This window comes from Adiantum capillus-veneris, chromosome 19 (assembly GCF_014529385.1).
Source record: "Adiantum capillus-veneris isolate H3 chromosome 19, ASM1452938v2, whole genome shotgun sequence".
NCBI classification, from domain to species: Eukaryota; Viridiplantae; Streptophyta; class Polypodiopsida; order Polypodiales; family Pteridaceae; genus Adiantum; species Adiantum capillus-veneris.
In genome coordinates, this window is record NC_140949.1 from 89,764,326 (window position 1) to 89,775,408 (window position 11,083).

At 47.0% G+C, this 11,083-nt stretch overlaps 1 protein-coding gene across 1 annotated transcript in view; it reads left to right on the forward strand.

Moving 5' to 3' along the window:
- Positions 1–10,575, forward strand: part of LOC147434444 (UDP-galactose/UDP-glucose transporter 7-like) — a 44,645-nt gene extending 34,070 nt beyond the window's left edge. Inside the window, exons 2-7 of the mRNA XM_086490906.1 lie at positions 8,620–8,843; positions 9,051–9,761; positions 9,851–9,936; positions 9,989–10,090; positions 10,184–10,209; positions 10,294–10,575. Of these exons, the coding sequence (XP_086347032.1) occupies positions 8,709–8,843; positions 9,051–9,761; positions 9,851–9,936; positions 9,989–10,090; positions 10,184–10,209; positions 10,294–10,514 (1,281 nt within the window). The 5' untranslated portion in view covers positions 8,620–8,708 and the 3' untranslated portion in view covers positions 10,515–10,575. The remainder of the gene's footprint in view (positions 1–8,619; positions 8,844–9,050; positions 9,762–9,850; positions 9,937–9,988; positions 10,091–10,183; positions 10,210–10,293) is intronic.
- The last annotated feature ends 508 nt before the right edge of the window (positions 10,576–11,083 follow it).

The following is an 11,083-nucleotide window of genomic DNA, read 5'->3' on the forward strand; positions in this document are numbered from 1 at the left end:
AATCTATTGCTCTTCTGTCTGCTGAATTTGCCTTGTTGGAGAACGCTGATTTGACAGTACAAAACGCTGAAGTAGCTGGCTGTTTGCTGCTACGAAAAACATTGATCTGGGCTGTGCAAAAACGCTGTTTTCTGTGGCCTGAAAACGCTGGACAGCATGCATAAAAACGCTGGTTATGGCTTGCTGAAAAACGCTAGTATGTTGGTGCTGAAATCGCCATGGTGCTGGGGCTGAAGTGCTGGTTCAAGGATCCAAAAATGCTGGCTTGTTAGGGCTGAAAATGCCAGGCTATGGTGAGGGTCTTCTTGCTGAGAAGGGTCTCCAGAGGGCCTGCTGCACTTGAGTGCCTGATGCTCTCCTTCTTCTTCTGCCAGATAGTGCTAGCTTTGGTTTGCTTATATATTATCTTAGCAAAATTGCCCTACCTAAAGTCATTTAATAAATAAGTGAAAAATGTCAAAAATAGGGAAAATAGGTTTAATGCACTGAAAATTTCCTTGATGGATTCTGATGGGAATGCTGACGATCATGCTGTGTGCAACCGGAGGATATGCATCTAATCTAAGTGACTGGTCATGCACCGTCTGCGAACAGACTCACAAAAGTGCAAGATCACTTCTTATTCTAGACTGATCGGACTGACTGAACCCCGGTCATGCTGTAGCTTGTCCACGGACACATAGGGTGTTGGATGTGTCACGTGACACCATGAGGATCGTCTCATGGAACGTACAGGGATTAGGTGGGCCCCAGTTTCAGCGTCAGAGGGACCGACTGCATGAGGAGCTTCAACGATGCCTTGTGGGAGGAGAGATTGACCTTCTTATGCTACAGGAGCATCATCTGTGTGAGAGCCGCATTAGACGTTGTGGTCAGCTTGTGCGTGGCCGATATGAGACTTTTTGGTCAGTTGCATTTGGACCTGGAGGCATCCAAGGTGGGGTATGTATGACTATTGCGGATTCTTTGTAGTAGGCCACTGTGGGTAGAGGGATTATTGTGCCCGGCAAGGCTCAGTGGATCACTATGCAGGTTCAGGGTTGTCTCGTGGGCTTCCTGAACATCTATGCGTCCAATGTGGCGAGTGCACTTGTAGAGTTTTGGTCTCAGATTGTCGAGTCTCTGCCGCAGGCACATCAATGGTGCATAGGGGGTGACTTGAAAATGTTGGAGGACCCCTCTGAACTGTGCATGGAGTTGAGCTGGCAACTTGGGAGAGGTTTTGTATACGGGTTTCAGATGTGTGGCAGCATTCTAGCTTTGTGAAGCCCCCAGACAGCCTGGCCTTCTCTTGTTCAGACCGCAGAGTGGGAGGAGTGAATCTATCTCGGATAGATCGCTTCTCTACTAGTGACCACTTCTGTGACTTGGGTGGGACAGTTGGCATTTTGGCAGGGACTCCTTTTTCGGACCATGTACCAGTGATCCTCACAGTGACTGATAGGCAGAGGAGGGGGAGCACGATGCTACGCATCCCTGAGAGGGTCTTGTTGGACTGCGCTCAGAGAGCGAGTGGAGTCTCTTTGGACAGAGAGCTTAGACATGCAGGATTCTCCTGCTAACAGAGTGGCCTCAGGACTTGCTTAGCTTAGTCGATTCTTTCTTCAAGAGTCTTCGGCTCGCTTGGCTGCAGCGAGAGAGGAGGAGCAGTGTCTCCGACGGGGCGTTGCTTCCTTGTAGAGGATGCAGGAGCAGCATCTAGACAGTCCTTGGTTGGAGGAGCAGTTACAGCAGGCTCGCCAGGAGCTCGTCAATACCGAGGAGAGGCGCCATGAGTTCGCTTTCCATCGACAGGCATCTCAGTGGACTCAGGTGGGTGGCAGAGTGACAGGCGCTTTCTTTGAGGTAGCGGGACCCCGGCATACACATGCCAAGGTCAGCCAGTTGAGGAGGCCAGACGGGTCAGTTGCTTCAGAGCCAGATACTGACTTCTACCGTGATCTACTATCTGCGGAGCCTCAGTCAGAGCGTCAGGATGCATGCAGAGAGCAGGTGTGGGCACAGATGCCTTGTCTTGTGACTGAGGAGATGCGCCAGAGGCTTGAGCTACCTCTTCAACTAGAGGAGCTACACACGGCTCTTGGAGCACTCTCCCGTGGTAGCTGTCCAGGTGAGGATGGCTTGACTCCCAACTTTTTCTTGGAGTACTCGGACTTGCTTGGCTCAGATCTCTGCAGTGCTTTTTAGTTCATCCTGCACACAGGAGAGATGCCTGGCAGCATGAGTGAGGGCTTGATTTACCTCATTCCCAAGGAGGGTCGCTCCTTGGATGAGATTCAACAGTGGCGCCTCATCACCATCCTCAACTCAGCCTACAAAATTCTTGCGAAGGCTCTGAGTTTGAGGATTCAACCACTTCTAGAGAGCATTATACATGGGACACAGACAGGTTTTGTCAAGGAGCGTAGTATCCTTGACAACATCTTTACTTTTTGGGAGGCTCTTGCCCTCGCACGGCTCCGTGGTGAGGATCTGGTGATACTTCTTCTCGATTTTGAGAAGGCCTACGATAGAGTTGACTAGGAATTTTTGGAGGGCACTGTACGCAGGATGGGCTTCTCAGATGCTTGGATAAGAGGTGTGTCAGCTCTGTACAGACGGGCACATAGTCCGGTACTTTTGTCAGGAGGTAGAGGTGATCGTTTCATGCTCACACGTTCGGTCAGACAGGGCTGCCCTCTTGCCCCCTTCCTCTTTCTGTTCTATGCTGAGGCGATGAGCAGGTTTTTGGTTTCACAGCAGGTTGGTTTGCGTGGCTTAGCGCTCCCTATTCGGGGAGATGAGCTACTGGATGCTGAGTTTGCAGACGACTCAGCCTTGTACTTGGATGGCCAGGAGGCCAACCTTCACAGGTGTGAGCACTGAGCAGGGTCTTGAGACTTTTTGTTGTGCATCAGGCGCACTGATCAACTGGAGAAAGACAGTGGCTTTCTCGGTTGGTAGTGCTCCCACGCCTGATTGGATGCCAGGTGAGGGTTTCAGGTGGATCCACCTAGGGACTGGAGTTCGGTACTTGGGCTGTCAGGTTGGTTTGGACTTGACTCCCGAGCAAGAGATTGCTCCCCTCCTCCTGTCCATCAAGAGGAAGTTGTTACATTGGAGCTCCGCACGACTTTCTCTGGCAGGCAGAGTTGTAGTGGCCAACCAGGTGTTGTTGGCTACTATGTGATACATCACTTCTTGTTGGATCTTTGCGAGTTCTTGTATCAGCCAGGTATAGAGGCTGATTAGGAATTTCCTTTGATCAGGGCGTGACACTCAAATAGCCCGGGCCAAAGTGGCATGTCAGGTCATCAGTCTTGCTTGTTCTCAGGGAGGATTGGGGATCATAGACCCAACACAACAGAGCAGAGCCCTTCGTGGGAAGTTTATCGTCAGAGGACTTCTTCCAGGGGAGGAGCCCTGGAAGGAGTTCTTGCTTCAGCGGCTTAGTGCTAGGGTGCCTCAGGTTGGAGGCCCTTGGCGACCCTCGACTAGATGGATTTTCACAGAGATGCGCAGAGTTGGCTTGAGCAGGAGACTGGAGGACCGCTTCGCTGTGAGTCTGCTTCGATCTTGGGAGCAACTGCGGAGAGACCTGGAGCTGCGTCAGCCTACTTGCACGGAGGAGCGCCCGAGACAGCCCCTTCTTTGGAACCCCATGGTTAGAACTCGGAGAGGCCACTTTGTTCGTAGTCGGCCTCATGTTTCCTGGGGTCCCATGGCACAGGGTCCAACACGCACTTTAGGTGACTGGCTACAATGACTGGCTATAGTTTTCAGGCTTGTCAGAGGAGCTTCAGGTCATTCAACTACAGGGCATGACAGGGGTGCAAAGCATGTGTCAGGACATCTCAAAGACAATACCAGCTGAGTGGCTCACACCTCTCGAGTCAGCAATGCCCAGATGGATGGGGACCTTCACGCGACTTGAGGTTCTCATCTCAGTTCGGGCTTGCTCAGAGACTATACCCTCCCTGTTTTTCGAGCTACAGGATGAGGGATGCTTACACCGAGTTGCAGTAGAGGCCTCATAGGTGGCAGAGTGCTGTTTTCAGAGGATCCGAGTGGTGGGCATCTGTGGGAGGACTTGTGTCATAGATCTCGACCAAGCAGCTCTTGAGACGGGCCACTGGAGACTGTGGGCTTGGGAGAGCTGTCTATTGGCACGAGTACAGTGAGATTTTGGAAAGTGGCTTTGGAGGGACCCTTTCTCCTCAGCAGACCATCCAGGCATCCCTTTCTTTCAGTACACATTTCGACTGGGATGTCACATACTGGTAGCACAGAGAGAGGCTCGTCGTGCTGTAGCACCTCATTGGCAGGAGGCGGGTCTCACAGCCGAGTTCTTGACAGCTTTTTGGGAGAGATTGTGGGACTCCAGAGAGCCGAGGCGAGTCACTTTGTTTCAGTGGCTGGTTGCATACCGAGCTACAGCAATTGGGAGCTGGCTTGTACATAGTGGTCTCTTGGCCGCATGTGCCGCTTGTGACCATCTTGTGGAGAGTCAGCATCACTGTCTTTGGGACTGTCCTTTGGCACAGCAGGTGTGGCTTCGAGTTCTTCGGCTGATGCCAGCTCTTTCCACAGCTTGGCAGTACACTTGGGGGGCAGCTGCTTGGTCCACTCTCACGGGCCCGGCACTTCAGTTTGAGCTATCCTCCACCAGTAGGATGATAGTGATGCAGGGGGGTCGACCTACACTCCAGCTTGCTTCAAAGCTTACTCCACAGGAGTGGTGTAGTGAGAGAGAGGAGTGTTGGGAGCTCATCAGCGGCCTGACACTCTGGTTCATCTCGCAGGCCCGCTGCTTCCGCATCTTCGAGGCTCGCCCTGTATCACCAACAGAGACTGTTAGGGATCTTTGGCTAGAGCTGATCCATACTCTCAGAGGACAGTTCGAGAGACTCCAAGGCAGCTCCGACCGCATGTGGGAGCGTAGAGAGGCTTTCCTTCGACTCTGGCGTCGTGGGCCTTTTTTCACCATGGTCCAGGGTGTGCTCAGATGGCACTACCATCCACCTGTGTGGCTTTTCCCTCCTCCCATCTCTACATATGCGTTTTCTCATTGGGAGAGCCTCCCCATCATGATTGTTGTAGCCCTCTCTTGTAGAGGTGGTTGTAGCCCTATGGGCAGTTTCATTAACTAATAGAAGGATCTTTTCTCGGGAAAAAAAAAAACGAAATGACTGCTGCATTCCGGTCTTGAGAATCTACATACATGATCGCAAGAAGAATTAGCTAATCCGACATCAGTGAGGTCCGGTGTGGATCTAGATGTGATTGCTAAATACGTTGCTAGGAATCATGGTCTTAGATCTGGAATCGATTTTTATGTGATTGACATGATCTGAATGTGCACTGATTGAGTCGTCTTTGTGCAAGTGCTAGATTTGTGTTGTCTAGTGCGTCGGTACTTAGAGTCAGTGTCTACTGAACTGGTTTATGGCCTCTCTCTGTTTTGTAGGTGTAATCGAGGACAATTACAATTCTTTCAAGAGGGGGGTATGTCACAAACTGATGATGTGGCATGCCTAACAGACAAGACTACTGATAAGTTGTCCCATCTGGCACCTGCCGATAGGGCTCTGGGGACACTAGCATAATAAAAAAGGCTGGTGGCTGGCTGTACGAAATCCCACAAATCGCGTTGGAATGCTGATGTGGCTGGCCGTACGGATTTTCGCAAAACGTGCTAGTTGTGCTAACGTGGCAGGTTGTACGGAATTCCGCAGAAAGTGTTGGCTCTTTTTGGCGCTAGCTTTTGGAGCCAATTGCTTTTGAGTTTGGAAGCTTTTCATGTACTGCTTTTCCATGGCCAAGGGCCTTTAAATAAGTCCCCTGGGCCTCTCTGTGGCTCACTTGTGTTGACGAGCCGGTGAGCAGAGAGGACTTGCGGGCAACTGTACTTTGCTTAAGCATTAATACAAAAAGAAATACCGAAAGGGGCGCTAGTCTTTGTGGTCAATCTCTCTAGGCACGGAACAACGCAGGGCCGTGTCGACTCAATTGAATTGTGAATTAAGTGTGAAGTATTTTAAAGTGATTCTCTCTTGTGTGTGCACCAGATTCTCAACTTGGGGTGTCCAAGTCTATTACAGCCTCTTAGCCAAGCTTCTGTAAGTTGGTCGGGTTTTTTAATCCCAACCCCTTTTGTCTTTTAGGCCACTCGACCGTCCTCAGTAAGTTGGGTAAAACTTCATCTGCTTCTTCTCTTGCTAGGGTTTAGGCCCCTCGGCTGAGATATGCAGGCTAGCTAGGGTTAGGAGCAGGGAGTCCTAACCCCATTCGTATTCAGTGGTTGACACATCAGTAGCTTGTGACGTGCCAGGAAGCGATTCTAGTTCTTGGTGATATACGGAATTGATTGCATTCACCCTCGGCCGTCTAGAGAGTACGTGCGCAACCATGTTTTTACTTCTAGCTGTATGGAGAATGTGGAAATGAAACATGGACAAGAAGTTAGCCGATCTCATATGTTATTTCTGTTGTGTAAGGAATTATCTTAGCCTCAGATGATCTGTCTTGATCACCAAGTCTGCTCCTAGAAGATAATGCTTCGAGGTAGACAAGGTGAATCACAGCCATAAGTTCCTTCTCGTAGATTGAGGCATGCAACTCAACATCCTAAAGCCGTCTACTTTCAAAAGCCATTGCATGGGCTTCTTGGTTAAGCACTGCACTGATACAATCACTTGAAGCATCTTAGTATTTCTCAAAGGCTTTGCTTAAGTTTGGTACTATCAGAATAGGACGTTTAAGCCCATTAAAGGAAGCTTTTTGTCTCATTCCCCAATTGAAAGGAATCTTGTCAGGTGCAACGGAAGGGTTTTAAGGATTTTAGCTCAAATCTAGCACTAAGCAAAAACACAAGGTTACTTTACTTGAGGAAGAATCTGAACTGAACATAATGAAAGAGAGAGGGAGAGAGAGAGAAAAGAGAGACGATACCGTATGTTGGGCCCCAACCACCCTCAAGGGCTCTCTTGCTTTATTGCCAGAGCAAACACTTGCTTTAGATTACTCACCAACTTTGTCGTCAATAGGAGATCGAGAGAGGAGTGCCCCTTGTCTCCCTTCCGAGCTTCTTTTCCTTTCTAGGGGTGAGTTCCACCATATAAAGCCCAAGTTTCTTACCACCTTCAAGCACGTGGGTTTTCTACTGTCTATGTGGCAGCCCGCAGTTAAAACTCCCATTTAAACATCACATGGCGCTTAACTCCACCAAAATTAACAAACTGTTTTGGCCATAGAGACGTCCCTCTGAGCCCAAGTTGGATGGAATAAACCCTGCCGACCTTTCAAGCAAGCCTTTCAAAATCTGAGCATCATCTTTAGCTGCCCACAACTCAGTCCATCTTCATTTCTTGAAGCTTGCAAAGTCATCAAAGATACGTCTTACAAAAAGAATGAAATGTTCACAACTTGATCAAAAGAGACCTGACTCAGGCCCTGTAAAATACTGCAGGATCTCAAGCAAATGTTCAATATCATGTCTTACAAAAAGAACGAAATGTTCACAACTTGATCAAACGAGACCTGACTCAGGCCCTGTAAAATACTGCATGATCTCAAGCAAATCTTCCACACCTTGAGCTTTAACTCTGACCCACAAATAAGGAAACCCCTGAGCCATTGCATTGCTTTAACCCATCTGCTGATGAAGCTCGGACTGCTAACCCTCTGCATGCAATAGCTAATATGAGCATAACTTGGCCAATCTGAACCCGTTCTGGGCGCCGTAATGCACAACCCGTAGCTCATGCCAGTTACTATCAATCATAACCCTAAAAAATTGAAACCAATCACCTGGCACACATCTCGAGGCTGCTCCAAAAACTGCAAACCCAGTCCCCGGAAAATGTTCGACTGCCCATAACTTCCCCTTTCACACTCCGATTGGTGAGCCGTAAAGATGGGCATTTTGAGTACTACATATTCAGTTCATAAACATGCATTCTAGCAACCTTCATACATCCTGGCTCACAGGCATCAATACTCCATCCACTATTGGCCCTCAAACTCCACAGTTAACATACATTCCAATAGTTTGATGTCATAGTAGGATCCCGGCATAATCATGAGATAACCAAAACACTAAATTGCATTCAAATACGAGTCTTTTACCCTGTACCCACAAAGCGATATGACAACGTCCCGCCACGCTTGAAATTTTCGACTAGAACTGGGTCAATATTGCTAACTTGACGGTATATTTTTGTTGGGTTTACCTGGGTTATGGACAGTTACTGTTATAGTCTCGCATTTTCCAATCCATTATGTAGGTGGTGTAACCCTTGAAGTCCTCGTCTTTATTGGCCTGGAGTTAGCGTAATCACATTTCTGTTTCATTACTCGTTCCTCTAGTATTGTTGTATGTCTTTCATGCACGCTATTTATTGAGGTCTTTTGACTTTCATATATGTTTTCAAACTTCTCCTTCCTATTGATGAGTTGCAGTTGTTCTTTTGAGGACTTAAAATTGTAGTATCAAATTGTTTTGCACACAAATAGAGTTGAAAATGGGATGCACTATGCTTTACAAGTTTGTAAAAGCGCTTCTTTGGGCGGAACACTTTACTTAATGTTATAATGAAGAACAGAGTCACTGATGTTTCCAAATTTCTATTTGTACTTCAGGTAGGAGAAATTTTACAAGCTGTATTATAAGGCATACGTGCCTAAATGGTGTGGTTCGTGAGCTGAAGCAAGTCAGAACCTTCACAAATATGTACCAAGCATGGTCCAAATTCAGGTCCTTGTTGTTATTGAAGGAGCAAGAGGTCTACACTCAGCAGCTTAAGAGTGTGGGTGTAAGTTTGCTTTATGGAAGTGTAGCTCTCGTCATGGGATTCGTGAACAAGGTGTGTTGTCCAAGAGAAACCTGTAATAAATATATACCAATATTATTTCTTCTTTTAACATGTATTTCAGATCTTTATGACCATAGTTATGTATGCTCAGCATCATTGTCAGTTTAAAACTTTCCTGAAGTAGCTTCACGATGAAAGATATTTTGGCAATCAAGCATTTGCTCTTCTAATTTTGGGTTTTGGTTTTTACTTTCGCAGGGAATCCTTCAATTCTGGCCGTATTCAAATTCACTCTTGACCCTCCAGATGGCAAGTTCAGTTGCAATAATATATGCTGGGAAATATCTCAACTTACTTCATGCCAGGCCTCTTCAGCTGAAATCAGCCAGAAGCCTTTTTCCAGTTGTGTTCTTCTACAATGCGAATGTGGCATTTGCGCTGGCAGGTCTTCAAGTCTTGAACATACCCATATTTAATGCCTTGAAACGACTCACACCAGTCTTGGTCATAGCAGGGAAGTGTTCCATGGGTGATGGCTTGCCACCCAAACCTGTGCTGCTATCTGTTGCCACTATTGTAATTGGGTGCATCATTGCTGGGCTTGGAGATTTGAGCTTTGATGTTATTGGCTATTTATTGGCTTTTGCTAGCTGTATACTGCAATCAACGTACTTGATTCTTGTGGAGAAAAGTGGAAAAGAGCAAGGCTACAATTCACATGAATTGCTGCTTTATAATGCCATGCTGTCATTTCCCGTACTTTTAGTTCTTATCATGTGTTCTGGAGAAGGCTTGGCAGCTCTAGTTGCATTCAAACAGCAATTACACTCGCCCACCTTCTTTTTGCCTCTTCTGTTACTGTCTTTGATGATGGGGGCGTTGCTAAATTATTCTCTGTTTTTATGTACATTACGGAACTCTGCATTGACAACCACAGTGGTCGGGGCAATGAAAGCTCCATTGTCTTCTGTGAGTCTTCTTGTTTTCATGCATATGATTGTGAATGGAATGCCTAAAATGTATGGTGTGTAACAGGTTTTGTTGATTTTCTGATGCAGGTTCTTGGATTTTTTGTACTTGGAGGGGTTAAAGTAACATTTATGGTAGTTTTTGGAGTTTTCTTGAACACTGTAGGAGGAATATGGTATGCTGCAGAGAAATACAAGCAAAAATCGAAAGCTGCTGTTGGGTTGCAGCAAAAGAATGCAATGTCTCATTTGCATCAACCAATTTTGCCTAGATATATTGAGAGGTCGAAGTCAAGAGGCTCCAGCTAGACAAACATGGCGGATGATTCTGTATGTCCATCTGACACTGCGTATCGACATGCTCTCGGACCTCCTATTTCACTAGTTGAAGGACATGCTCTGAAACATCGGAATGTTGAGCAGAATGATGTGCTACAAGACGAATCGAGGTGAAAGACTAGTTCGCATACTCAAGCGATTTGGCATCTCTTTTGCTGATGCCATTGTCAGTTTGCGGAATTATGCTACTGCAGCTGAGCGGGAAAGATGCAACTTTTCTTCTGGAGTAAGTGATGCTGTCAGAGATGACATGGGCGGCAGTTGCTGTGGGTTCCCTATTTCATTTGTTGATTCAACCAAAATTAACCTTACCTGGTTAGTCATCCCCTTCGTAGCCATTTTTCAGTCTCCTGTAAAGGTGCTGTCCTGTATTATTTGTAACATTAGATCAATTTTCAAAGAGACATCAATATGATTCTTGAGCATTGGAATTTTCTATGCTTTCTATGGCAACACGATGTTCCAGCGTTAAAATCTTTTGTATTTCTCCGCTTCTGCCATTCTCAAGCTTTACAGTAGATTGATCCCTTCTAAATTTTGTGGTTTAAGTGTTTGAGAGGCTGACGCCAATGTCAAAATCAAATGAGAACTTGGGGGTGGTGGTGGTGTTGTGTATGTCGAATTTGAGGATTTCGTCGGCAAAGCTTTGGTCTCACAACCTCCACCTCTAGACCTTTCCAGAAGGCAGACTTTACCACCTCCAAGTGAATCCATTGTGTGGGTGGATCCACCCTAGAAGGAGAGTTATCTGGGGATCTCTCTATGTTGTGTGCCTCTGTGTAGGTGGATCCACCCTAGAAGGAGAGGTCAGTGGGAATCTCCGTGTGCGGCTCTTGCTTGATTCTTCGATTGTCTCTTGACAAAATATCACTGTATGTTGAGGGAGAAGCTTCCACATGTGGGTGCTTGAGTTCTCTATGATAAACAGACAACCCTTTGGAAGCCTGAAATTCCATGAGAGAGTATTAACAACCTACCAACCCC